Source organism: Pelophylax lessonae, assembly GCF_965119305.1.
Source record: "Pelophylax lessonae genome assembly, chromosome: 10".
In the NCBI taxonomy this organism is placed as follows: domain Eukaryota; kingdom Metazoa; phylum Chordata; class Amphibia; order Anura; family Ranidae; genus Pelophylax; species Pelophylax lessonae.
Window position 1 is genome coordinate 206,432,750 of NC_138777.1, and position 13,048 is coordinate 206,445,797.

At 44.5% G+C, this 13,048-nt stretch overlaps 1 protein-coding gene across 1 annotated transcript in view; it reads left to right on the plus strand.

Annotated features, from left to right (window-relative positions):
• Positions 1-13,048, plus strand: part of CDH16 (cadherin 16) — a 127,900-nt gene that overhangs the window by 28,983 nt on the left and 85,869 nt on the right. The window contains exon 6 of the mRNA XM_082270190.1: positions 10,201-10,397. Within this exon, the coding sequence (XP_082126316.1) occupies positions 10,201-10,397 (197 nt within the window). The remainder of the gene's footprint in view (positions 1-10,200; positions 10,398-13,048) is intronic.

Sequence of the window (13,048 nt, forward strand, 5' to 3'; positions counted from 1 at the left end):
GAATATATAAGTATATCGTCCAGATATACCACAACACAGACATCTAGTAAGTCTCTGAAAATATCGTTTATAAATCGTTGAAAAACTGCAGGGGCGTTGCATAGCCCGAATGGCATTACAAGATATTCGAACAATCCGTATCTGGTTCTGAATGCAGTCTTCCACTCGTGTCCATCACGGATTCGAATGAGATTGTATGCTCCTTTCAGGTCCAATTTTGAAAAATAGGTAGCTCCACGCACCTGCTCAATGAGCTCAGGGATAAGCGGTAGAGGATAGCGATCTTTTATTGTAATAGCATTCAATTGCCTATAGTCGATGATAGGCCTGAGACTTGAGTCCTTATTGCGGACAAAAAAGAGTCCTGCTGCTGTGGAAGAAGTGGAAGGTCTAATAAAACCTTTTTCCAAATTCTCATCCAAATAGTCTTTGAGATGGGAAAGTTCATCCTGTGAAAGAGGATAAACATGACCGAACGGCAATTTGCTATTTGGGAGTAGATCAATGCTACAATCATAGTCTCGATGGGGAGGTAGTGCTTGAGCATTTTTCTCAAGAAAAACCTCAGAGAGATCCTGATAACATAGTGGTGCAATCTCATCTGTCACCACAGACAGGATCTTCCCGAAAGACGGGAGGTTACACGTACCCTCGCAATAGCAAGAGAGGAAGGTCAGGGTCCGTTCCTTCCAATCTATGGTTGGTTGATGTGTGTGCAACCAGGGAAGTCCCAAAACAATGGGAAAGTGGGGTGAAGGTATTAGATCGAAGGTAGTGGTCTCCATATGAGACCCGTTAGTAGTGACTAGGAGTGCCTGTGTCTGATCAGTGATCGGACCAGAGGATAAAGGAACACCGTTAATAAGACTCACGGAGACAGGTTTAAGTTTAGAAATAATAGGAACTTTATTTAAAGCAGCAAAACGTATGTCAATATAATTTCCACAAGATCCTGTGTCAATCATGGCCTTAGTAGTAATCCTGTTATGGTCCCACTGTAATGTTAAGCAAACAGAAAGGTAAGGGTTAGTGATTGAAGTTGTCAATCCCCCTAGGAGGACATGTGAACACTCACCCTTCTTTTTGTAGACTAGGGGACAGACGTTTATCTTGTGATCCGGGGATGCACAGTACAAGCAGAGATTACCAGATCGTCTTTTGGCTCTTTCCATAGTTGATAGAGGTGGGCGTATGGTTCCTACCTCCATAGGAACGGGGTCAACGGCCGAGATCCGAGAAGAACTGGATAATGGCATTCCCATTTTCTCAGCCTTTCTTTCTCGTAGTCTTCTATCTATGGTGATACTGAGTTGTATCAATGCATCCAGGGTTTTTGGCAGATCCGCTCGGGCGAGCTCGTCTTTAACGGCCTCTGATAGGCCAAGCCTAAATTGGGATTTCAGAGATGCATCATTCCATTCTGAATCAAGGGTCCATCTCTTGAATTCTGCGACAAAGTCTTCTACAGGTCTCCCACCTTGTTTCAAGGATCTTAATTGAAGATCGGCAGTACTCTGCCTATTGGGATCATCATATAGGTTAGTGAGTTCTGCTAGGAACAAGGCATAGGAGTTGAGAAGCTGGTCGCTTTTCTCAAAAAGAGAGTCTGCCCAGGCCCGAGGATCGCCTGTTAGGTAAGAAATAATAGTACAAACCTTAATGTGATCAGTAAGGTAGGTACGGGGTTTTAGCAAGAAAAGTAACTCACATGCGTTTTTAAATTCGCAAAATTTTTTGCGATCGCCTGTAAATACCAAAGGAGGATTTATTTTGGGTTCAGGGGACTGAGCAGTGGTAAGTTGTGTCAGTCTAATTACCTGCTGCGACAGAGCCTGATTGTCTTCTTTTAATTCAGCAAGTGCGTGTATTAACGCAGTTACTTGCTGTTTTAATTGTGTCATCTGAGTGGTTATTTCTGCTGAATCCATTTGTGGTTCGTTCAATCTGTAACGCTCCTGCGTTTTACGTATGATGTGGATTTTCAGCTGCAGAAATATTCCACTTCAGTAGTCATGTAGAGAAACGCTGAGACACCAATCCCAACTCTTAATGACTCATCATGTGTGGATGATCTCAATTCAGCAAGTAAATACACACACTCAATAAGATGTTTCCTAGAGTGACTTATGTATATAGTAACACAGTGATGATAGGCTGAAGAGACAGGTTGGGTAGAGATGGTAGATGACAGACACTTGAAAGGAAATGTTCTTGAAAGTAAGATAGTAGCAGATGGGATGCAGATAGGTTTAGCAATCATGTATGGTAGTAGATGACAGAGTAGCAGGTGGACATACAAGAGAGATCAACCCAGTGCAAGAACAGGTGGTAGTAGGCTCAAGAGCTAGCAATCTTAGATAAAGCAGATGTAGTAATAGTCCTTAGTATGCAGAGCTAGATAGTGTAAGCTTTAGTATAAAGGTTATAGAGGTTTCCCCTGTGGGGTACTTATCACTAATAGCAATGTAGCAGAGGAGAGGTTCGGCAAGAGCGGATGATCCGGTAGCGGGATACAGGGATCAGCGCAGCGTGGTTCCGACAGCGAGGTATGCTTGCAAGCATGAGAGCTTCAAGACAGGTTAGCATCAAGGCACAAAGCAGTTTGAACGAACACATGTGAGTGAGAGCCGGCGATCTAAATAGCCATCCAGTCTGGCGCTCAGTGATGACAGCATCAGTCTTAAAGGTGTATGCACACCTTACCAAAAGAGAATGGTTGGGCGCATACACTTATGAAAATGTAATTAGGGTACCCAAAGGTACCAGAACATTACAGGGGCTGGGATGTTTTCAGGATTTCAAGTACAATACCCTGCTGGCCCCTCCCACCAGCAATGACCTGCCTACATTGCATAGAGAAGCAGAGAGACCCAGTGATGACATCACCTGGTTTAAATAAGGTATGTAATAAAAACAGATTATTTTTTTTTTATTTCATTATCATAATGGTAAGAGGGAGGTGGGAACCAGCAGAATATAAGAAGATTAAAGTTCAGCTTTAAAGTTAATTACACTCTTTTTATAGCACCTAATCCATGTACTGCTTCTTGTTGGTCTCATTGTCACCCCCTGTCCTTGTGGGTCTAGGGCAGGTACTTTATTGGCACTTTATTCAATCTTACCATACAAAGCAACTTGTTTTGAATGTTAACTAGGTAACATTTCAGGAGATGTGGAATGATTTCTATTATAGAGACCCCTCTTGTTATCTTCAGCCTCAGCTCTGTCCATGATCTGAACAGCATCACCTTTTCCATCCAGTTCATGCAACATACTTGTATTCAGTATTTGTCCTGTGTCACAATGAGCTGATTCTAGTGTAGCACCCTCCTAGTATAGAGCAGTCTGCTAGGTAAATTTAGCCTGACTCCCCTGTAATCAGTGGAGCAGGGGTTGATTATCTAGGGCTGCTCATTGTTTCACAGGCTGCTGTTTTGTTACTTCCCCCTGTCCTCTAGAGGATTCTAGAAGTACAGTGCGGGGAAGGACAGAACAGGCAGCCTAAATATTAAGGAGACTCCAGCCAATCCCTGAAGAGGTGCACCCAGAAGGTGGTGAGAGAGCTCATATTTATGGCACTTTTCCACTGCAAGTACCTGCTCGGCTCCACTAAGCACTGCTTGGCCCAGCTCGGCTCAGTTTGCCTATTCACTGCTTGGTACAAGTCGGCACATTTCAGCACTGTATAGGCTCTACTTGGCTCGGTTTGCTTTTCCAAGAAAGTAGTAAGTCGGTGGGATTACAACGATTCTCTGACCAATCAGTGGCTAGTAGTGACAAACAATCAAGGCTGCATGCAAAGGATTGTGGGATATGGTATAGGTACGGCCCGCTTGGAACCCCAACCGAGGTGGTACTGTTTAAGCGAGCCGTACCATGTAGCGGAAAAGCGCAGTTGTACCTAACCGTACGGAACCGTTCTAACACGTACCATGCGGTACCATGCAGTGGAAAAGCGCCGCTGTACCAAACCATACCGAACCGTTTTAACACGTACCATGCGGTACCATGCAGTGGAAAAGCACCAAACCGAGCCGTACCATGCAGTGGAAAAGCGCCTATAGTCTAACATCTAAGCTGCAGTGTTCCTGGGTCCAGTCCAGTAGGAGAATACTCTGCCCCCTGGTGCAGGGTCTTAGGGAAAGCCTTGAGGAAGACACCAAGGTCCCAGCTAGGCTTAGCTGGGGGGGGGGGCTATTTGCAGCTCTGTGTCCAGGGATCAAGCTGGGTTTGGAAGAAGCTCAATGGAAAGAGCCAGTAGGAAGTTGGAGGGAAAGAGTCCAGCGGTCCTATGGTGGTGTGAGTCTACATCTCCATCACTAGGAAGAGCCTGGTGGATATTGGCAGGAGGCCTGTGGCTATGTGAGTAGAAAACCCCAATGGTGAAGGAATGTGTGTAGCTTTTAACTTTGAAAGGAGTACAGGTCACCAGCAGCATAGAGATCCTGTGGGACATTCAGCCTTGTACAGTGAAGCCAACAGTGTGTCCTAAGGAGTCCTCAAGCTATCCAGTTCTACATTTTCCAGGGTATCCCACCATACTCCCTCTCTCTATCCCAGTTTATTGTTGCCAATAAAAAAAACCTAATTCAGTGCAGCCTGAAATTGAGAAGTTATCCAGTTCCCTAAAAAGAACCCCTAGACTGTTTTCTGAGCCAGTAAAAGAATGAAGAAAATGCTGTATGCCTGGCTGTGTGAGCTCTAAGGGGGAGGGGGGGCATAGGATTGCATTTATCAGCGGCTCCTATGGGTATGCGATACACTAGGATCAGGATGACAGCCAGAGAATAAGCATTTTTAGAAGGGTTGTGCATTCCGCCTGTGACAGGTTTGCTTTAATGGCTTAATATAAAAACTCCTTTTACCTAAAACAGTTGATGAAAATTGCATTGCTAATGTTTCAAGGCCCCTTCAATCCGCCGCGCTGTCATAGTGACAGAGAGGAAAAGTACAAGCAGCGGCGTTTTATTCTCCTAATTGCCATCCATGGCTGGCATGACACGTGACGCTGATGAATTCATCCATACAATGCGCTCATTTTCTGTATGGATATAAAATGCCAAGGACAGTCAGTTCTTAGAGGGGTGAACTCCAGATAATGTTTCTAAGCCGCACTTTACTAATCGTCAATGCGCCGGGTCACTCGAATTGTATTGCGTGAGTCACTGAGCCGTTGCTTGCAGCAGGATCAGTGAATGGGCCTTAAAAACACGGGACTGAGATAGAGAAGATTTGTATGGGGATGAATGGTATCTGATTCACTCCATGAAACAAAACTCCAATGGTAACATTTTATGAGTCAATTATTTAGTAATGAAAGTTTTGAATAAAGATACAATGTTACAAAGTACGCCTTGCCTAACACGTGAGCGCTAAGACTTCAGTAAGTGGAATTATTAGAGCAAAGTGAGGAAAGATACATTAGATTTTGATTTTAGAAGATGAACTCAATGAGGGGAATTTACTAAAACTGGAGCACACAGAGTCTGGTGCAGCTGTATATAGTAACCAATCAGCTTCTAACTTCAGCTTGTTGACCAGGGCTTTTTTTCAGCGGGAAAGTGGGGGAACGCAGTTCCGGCACCTTCAGAACTGAATGTATGTATGTAATATATGTTGTGGGGGTCAGTTGTTGCTGGGAGGGAGGTACTGTAGAGGAAGAGGTCTATTTATGCTGGCTACTGAGGAACCTTTTGTTGCTGGAAAGGATCTATTTTTGCAGGGGGGGTCTATTGTTGCTGGTAGGGATCTATTTTTGCTGGGGGTGAATCTTATGTTGCAGGGGGTCAATTGTTGCTGGCAGGGATGTACTGTTGAGGGAGGGGTATTTGTTGCTGGCTGCTGGAGGGTCTATTAATGTTGGCTGTTGGGAGTCTATTGTTGCTGGGGTGGATCTATTGTCCTTGGAGTGTCCATTGTTGCTAGATCTATTTTACTGTCTTTTTTGTTATCATTAACAAATTCCATACAAAATACTTAGCACCACAAAATAATACTTGGGTCTATATTCTCTAAAAGAGGCAGTATTGGGAGGTGGGTAAGGGGCGGAACCAAGGAATGGTTCTTGGAGGTGGGTAAGGGGCAGAGGCAAAGGGTGACTTAAAAGGGAAGAGTTCCTGAACCTATTCTCTAAGAAAAAAGCCCTGTTGTTGACAATAAAAAATAGAAGCTGATTGGTTACTTTGCACAGGTGCACCAGATTTAGTAAATCTCCCCCAATGTGTGAGTGTAAATCAAAGTAACCTAACTGGGTGAGGGTATTGGTAAAAAGGGAAGAGGAAAGGGGGAGAGGGGTGCATTATGGTGTAGTGCTTTCACAATAATTCCTCCTTCACTGGCCTCCTGGCACCTGCCCATTTGCATCGCTGGTTAAATATAATATAATAAGAGGTTCCCAGGATTGTTCGAAGGAGAAGTCATCAATGTATGGGAAACAGTCTTTTGTCTGGACCTCACCAGCACCAATGTTGTATTCTGGTGTCAAAGTACCACCATAGCAACTATAGTCTTTTTTTTTTTTTAAATCTTTTTATTGGTTATTCATAACACAAACAACAAAACAGGTGCGGTCGGTTCACGATACAACAATCATGTTAACGTATAAATGACAACGTCACCCACGCAGGGGTCAGAAAAACCATCACATATCATGTAGCTGAAAGGACTAGGCATGAGGGGGCACCAGACAGTGATAAAAGGAGGCACGGGTTAAACAATGTCAAGACTCAGATATGAGACACTCCCGGCGTGGCGGACCCAGGACAGGAGAGTAGGGCCAGAATCTAGTCAGCCATAGCTGTGGAGGAATCAGTCAGCCACCTGGCCCAAACTCTATCATGCTTCTTGAGGCAGCCTCTATGGAGGTAGGCGTCCCGGTAAAGAGGTATCACAAGTTTCTTCCACTGCGATATCGTGGGGGGAGCCCGCTGCCTCCAGTGGAGCGCAATATTTTTCCCGGCATAAAAGAGCAACAGGCCCAGGAGAGTACGCTCAGCCACCCTGGTTACCAGGTCCAACATCAGGCCCAGAAGACAGAGTGTGGGAGATTCTAGGACAATATCCCCCCGGACAATATCCCCCCGGACAATATCCCCCCGACTATATCCCCCCGGACAATATCCCCCCGACTATATCCCCCCGGACAATATCCCCCCTGGACAACATCCCCCTAGACACTATCCCCCCTCTAACCCTAACCCTCTAACCCTATTCCAAGGGGATGTTTTCCGGAGGGATATTGTCCGGGGGGATATTGTCCCGATACCGTCTGGGAGATGGATCGACCGAGATCTGTAAAACATCATTAATCACTGAGAGTACTTGTGACCAGTATGTGGAGAGCTCCGGGCAGGTCCAAAAGATGTGGAGGAAATCACCCGGATCTCGGCCACACCTCCAGAACCATAGTCTTTTAACAATAAAGAATATTAAAGTTTTCAGGTGCACTCTGGCATCTGCAGTATTTGGAAGATTTACAAGGGTGAGCAAGAACCCAGTCATAGAGCTAACACTCCATGGGCCATATTGGAAAAGTAGAGTTTCTCTCCTTGCTTTGTAAAATGTATTCTGGTGTCAGGTCACCCTTCTGGGGAAGCATTTGGGCCACTCCCAAACTGAGAGGTTAGACTCTTAGCACTCTCATTCAGGACACTGTTCTATCTTCTGCATGGGCACAGGTCTCTCTCCAAATACTGCAGATGCCAGAGTGCACCTGTAAACTTCAACATTCTTTATTGTTAAAAGTCCATGGTTACGATGGTGGTATGGTGGTACTTTGGCCCTCTCAAGAAATTGCCTATGGGACTGGGCAACATACAACATAAATGAAAATCAAAGCTCCTTTTCTGGCAAAGAACAATAGAGTGCAGTGGAGAAGCGGCATGCGAGGCGCTCTGTTCGGGAGCTGTAGAAGGGAAAGGAGATCACAAAACAGGGGCCACACAGTGGGAATTATCGGCCAAGATGTCAAACACGTAATAAGATAACTAAAATAAAATATAGTGTATATAAGGTCAAAACAATTAGACAAAAATCTGAAAATTTATAGACAATTAATGGGGGTAGCCAAAGTGAGAATAGATAAGTATAGCCCTAAGGAATGGGGCACTAAAAACATCAGTATATCCTATAGCAATGTGTTAGCTAGAGTAAGATACACCGGTTGAAACACCAAAAGTCAAAAAGAAGCAGTCCAATTAGAGCAGAAACAACCCACAAACCAGACAGCAAAAAAAAAATTCTCTCTCTCCACTTGTTCAGTACTTCCTTTTTTTTTTTTTAGTGATGTGCCATCATCAACCTCTGACCGAATGTTCTACCACTTGCCTTAAGTAAAGTTTTTCGCACTTCGAAAGCTATAATAATTCTGCATCAATGGAGGGCTACTCCTAGGCATGGGAAAGAGATTTTAGGGATAATTAGGAGACTTTTCCACCCACAACGCCAATTGAGGCGACAGAGTGGAGGGTGGCACTGAGGTCAAAGTGTTCATACTGGACACACCATCCACAGTGCATGTCATCTATGGCCTGCTTAACCCTGTGCATGCTAGACCTCAGGGCCACACAGCATCATTGATAGTTACATTGCAGACAGCCGTCTGCACCATAACAGTTTATAAATGCTGTGCAGCCCAGCTGCCTGCCTTTTGAAAAGCAATCATGCTGCCTTGGCAACCAAAGATGCTGCGGGTCCCAGGTCTCTAGCAGGTCTTTTTGATGGTCATATAGAGAGATGTCTTATTGATGGTTATGTAGAGAGATGTTATTAGACCTTAGGGCCACACAGCATCATTGATACTGTAGTTATTTTGCAGAAAATTGTTATTGGTCTGCACCATAACAATTTTCTGAATGCTGTGCAGCCCAACTGCCTGCATTTTGAAAAGCAATCATGCTGCCTTATCAAATAAAGATGCCGAGGGTCCCAGGTCACCAGCAGGTCTTTTTGATGGTCATATTGAGAGATGTCAAATTGGTGGTCATGAAGAGAGATGTCTAATTGGTGGTCATATTGAGAGATGTCTAATTGATGCTCAAGGCTCAGGATGGTCCATATGAGAAAAAAGAAAAAGGAATGCCGACCATAGCGTGATACTGTATAACTAACGTTTATTTAGAAGACAAGATTATGAACACTCACATAAGACACTAGAAATTTGCATATACAAAAAAATCCTCCGCTGCTCAGGTCGCCGCTCTGTGAACCACGAGCGTGGATACAAAGTTTCAGTGTGATGCGGTATTGTTTCAGCGTCCTTCGCCAGGCCCTACCGGTTTCGTCATCTGACGCCTTCACGGGGCGGTTGGAGATGTAGAGAGATGTCTTACTGATGGTCATGTAAAGAGATCTCTTATTGATGGTTATATAGATATGTCTTATTGGTGGTTAAGCAGAGAGATGTATTTTTGATAGTCATGTAGAGAGATGTCCTATTGATGGTCATGTAGAGAGAAATCTTACTGATGTTTATATAGAGAGAGGTCTTATTGATGGACAATTAGAGAGATGTCTTATTGATGGTCATATAGAGAGATGTCTTATTGATGGTCATCAGTGCTTTAAGTGCCCCAAAAGAGGTGCCGGTACTCTATTATAGCCTATACATTTTGTCACCCCCCCCACCCAACATCAGGGTCCCCACAGAGCACCCCCCCCCGGCCTGGGATGGGACTCCAGAGCAGGGGGACTCACTGGTGGTGACTGGTCTGGCTCTGGAGTGAGAAATATTCTTGGGGGGGGGCAATTGAGGGCGCAGATGTCCAAAATTAGTGTACTGGTACGCTAAGGTGCACGGAGAGGTGGCGGTATGCTCAAGAGCCATATTTGGAAGTGGCGGTACTGAGTACCAGTGCATACCGGCCCACTTAAGCACTGATGGTCATGTAGAGAGATATCTTACTGATGGTTATATAGAAATAGCTCTTATTGATGGTCATATAAAGAGATGTCTTGTTGGTGGTATTGTAGAGAAATGTCTTATTGGTGGCCATGTGGAGAGATGTCCTACTGATGGTCATGTAGAGAGATGTCTTATTGATGGTTATATAGAGAGATGTATTATTGGTGGTTATGTAGAGAAATGTCTTTTGGATGGGCATGCTGGTTATATAGAGAGACGTCTTATTGATGGTAATGTAGAGAGATGTCTTACTTTTTTTTTCCACATTTGTATTTCCTGTTATTTTTTTCTTTCTTTAGGTGCCACATACCTCTCTCGGAGTGATGTCAGCCATTTTCGACTCATGGTTAAGGTGAAGGATCTGGGCGATCATCCTTTGGCATATGTGACCTCCGGTAATCTGGAAATTGTTGTGGCAGAAAACACCTGGAGCTCTCCTAGCCCTGTCTCCATTCCTGAAAATCAGAGAGAATATTATCCCTTCCTCATATCTGAAGTAAGTTGATGGATCGTCCAGGAACTATTTGCTTCCACTGCCCTCCAGGAAAGGTTGTAACTGCAGAAAAGTCAGAAAGTTCACTCAGTTTATTTAACTGTGAGATCTATAAGACTCATTGCAGAAAAAGAAAACTTCAGTTGAGCATTAAAGCATAACTCCACTTTTGTGGAGAAAGCAAACATTCCCCTCTGGGTGATCTCTGTACATTGCAAGGATTTCAACAAGCTTTGTTGCAGATTCCTACTTTTTGTTAATCTGAAGAAATCTCTATGTGTTTGTCTGTATCCATGCGGGAAAGTGAGTCTAATGGAAGTGATTTCATAATAATCAATCAGCTGTGCACCCAAGGGCTCTAATGAGAAGAGCTGCTGGGCCTGCATTAGCAATATCTCACCAAAAATTAAATTTTTGTTGCAGGGGATGCCTGAAATCTGACTGAATCATAGTGCAGACTTCTGGGGAAATCAGTGAGCCAATCACACAAGCAGGAAATCACACAAACAGCCAGTCAAATTTTGGGTTGCCACCAGAACAGAAACAGAGGGGACATTTTCCAATGGGGACATCTTTGATGACAACTGTTGGGATTTTCTCCCGTGTCCTGCAATGTCTATAGGGCCGAAAGTGAAAGAGAATCTCCCAAATATGATACATGTGGCAAACAACTAACAAGGGTTTGGGACCCTTCTGTTTTGTATCCAAAATTTAACAAAAAGTTTTGGCTTTAGATATTCTTTAACCTTTCTCCATGTTAAGTGTCTGGTAGAAGTATGTGACAACCCCTCTCCAGCTCAGTTTTCTTCACTGTGTCATCCATGATTTAGGAGCAGACTCCATTGTGGAGAGTGGTAAGGAACGCTAAACTGTAGAGAAAAGCTGATATCAGACCTTGGGATTAGTCAGAGATCCCCCATTGGCATAATATGGGTGACATCACAGGGCAGGTTGCCCTGGGCACAAAGTTCTTAGGGGCGCAAAAATCCCAGCATCCCAAGGATCTGGGCTGGGAAGGCTGAAGGGAGGAGGATTTGTGCCAGGATAGGGGATTGGGGGAGGGAGGATTTGTGCTTAGGAGGGGGGGAGGATTTGTACTTGGGGGGGGATTTGTGCTAGAAGGGGGAAAAAATGTGTGCTGGCGGGGGGATTTGTGCTAGAAAGGGGGATTTAAGGGGAGGATTTGTGCTAGGAAGGGGATGGGAGGAGGGAGGATTTGTGCTTGGGGAGGGGAGGAGGATTTGTGCTTGGGGAGGGGGATTTGTGCTAGAAGGGGGAAAAACTTTGTGCTGGCTGGGAGGATTTGTGCTAGAGAGGGGGATTTGAGGTGAGGATTTGTGCTGGGAAGGGGATGGGAGGAGGGAGGATTTGTGCTTAGGGAGGGGGGGGGATTTGTGTGTGTGGGGGGGGGGTTTGTGCCAGAAGGGGGAATAAATTTGTGCTGGCTGGGGGGATTTGTGCTAGAAAGGGGGATTTGGGTGGAGGGTTTGTGCTGCGAAATGGATTTGGGGATTGGTGTTCACAGAGATTTGTGCTGAAAGGGAAAGCGGATTTCACGGGAGTCCTCAGTTTAGGGAACGCAATACTTGCCTTGCCCCAGGAACTGGCTACTCCGGCCACCGGTCTCTGCAATCTTCTGGGAAACTGACAGAAGAGCCACCTGCCTATGTAAACAAAGCAGGCGGCTTTCCTGTCAGACAGGCACAGTGAGATTGCGTGTATCAGCTAAGCTAAAACACTGATCTCTGTGTGCCTTTCACAGAGCCCCCCCCCCACAGTTAGCAAGCACATTTAGGGGCACACTTAACCCTTTGATCACTCCCAGTGTTAACCCCTTCCCAGCCAGTGTCCTTTATACAGTGACAGTGCATATTATTTAGCACTGATTATTTTATTAATGTCACTGGTCCCCAAAAAGTGCCAGACACTTAAACACAGCAGGAGGCGGGCTGCGGGAGGAGCGGTGGCGATTGCCGCTGCCCTCCTGCGCTCGTCCGAAAAACTTAGAGAAGTTCCCGCCTGCTTATGTAAACAAATAAGGCGGATCTTCTGTCAGACAGGCAAAGAGAGATCAGCAGTTTCAGCTAAGCTACAACCCCGATCTCTCTGTGCCTGTCACAGGCATGCATTTAACCCATTTGATCACCCCCAGTATTAACCTCTTCCCTGCCAGTGTCATTTATACAGTAACAGTGCATAATATTTAACACTGATTGCTGCAGTAATGTCACTGGTCCCCAAAAAGTGTCAAAAATGTCAGTTAGGGGTCCGATCTGTCCACCGCAATGTCGCAGTCCCGCTAAAAATCGATGATCGCCGCCATTACTAACAAAAATAAATAAATAAATAAAAAGTCCAAAAATCTATCCCGTAGTTTGTAAACGCTATAACTTTTGCGCAAACCAATTAAAATACGCTTTTTGGGATTTTTTTTACCAAAAATATGTAGCAGAATAACAAATTGGCCTAAACTGATAAAAAATTTAGATTTTTTTATTTTTTTTTTTAATGGGAATGTTTTATAGCAGAGAGTAAAAAATATGGTGTTTTTTTTTTGTTTTTTTTTCAAAATTGTCGCTCTTTTTTTGTTTATAGCGCAAAATCTAAAAACTGCACAGGTGATCAAATACCACCAAAAGAAAGCTCTGTTTGTG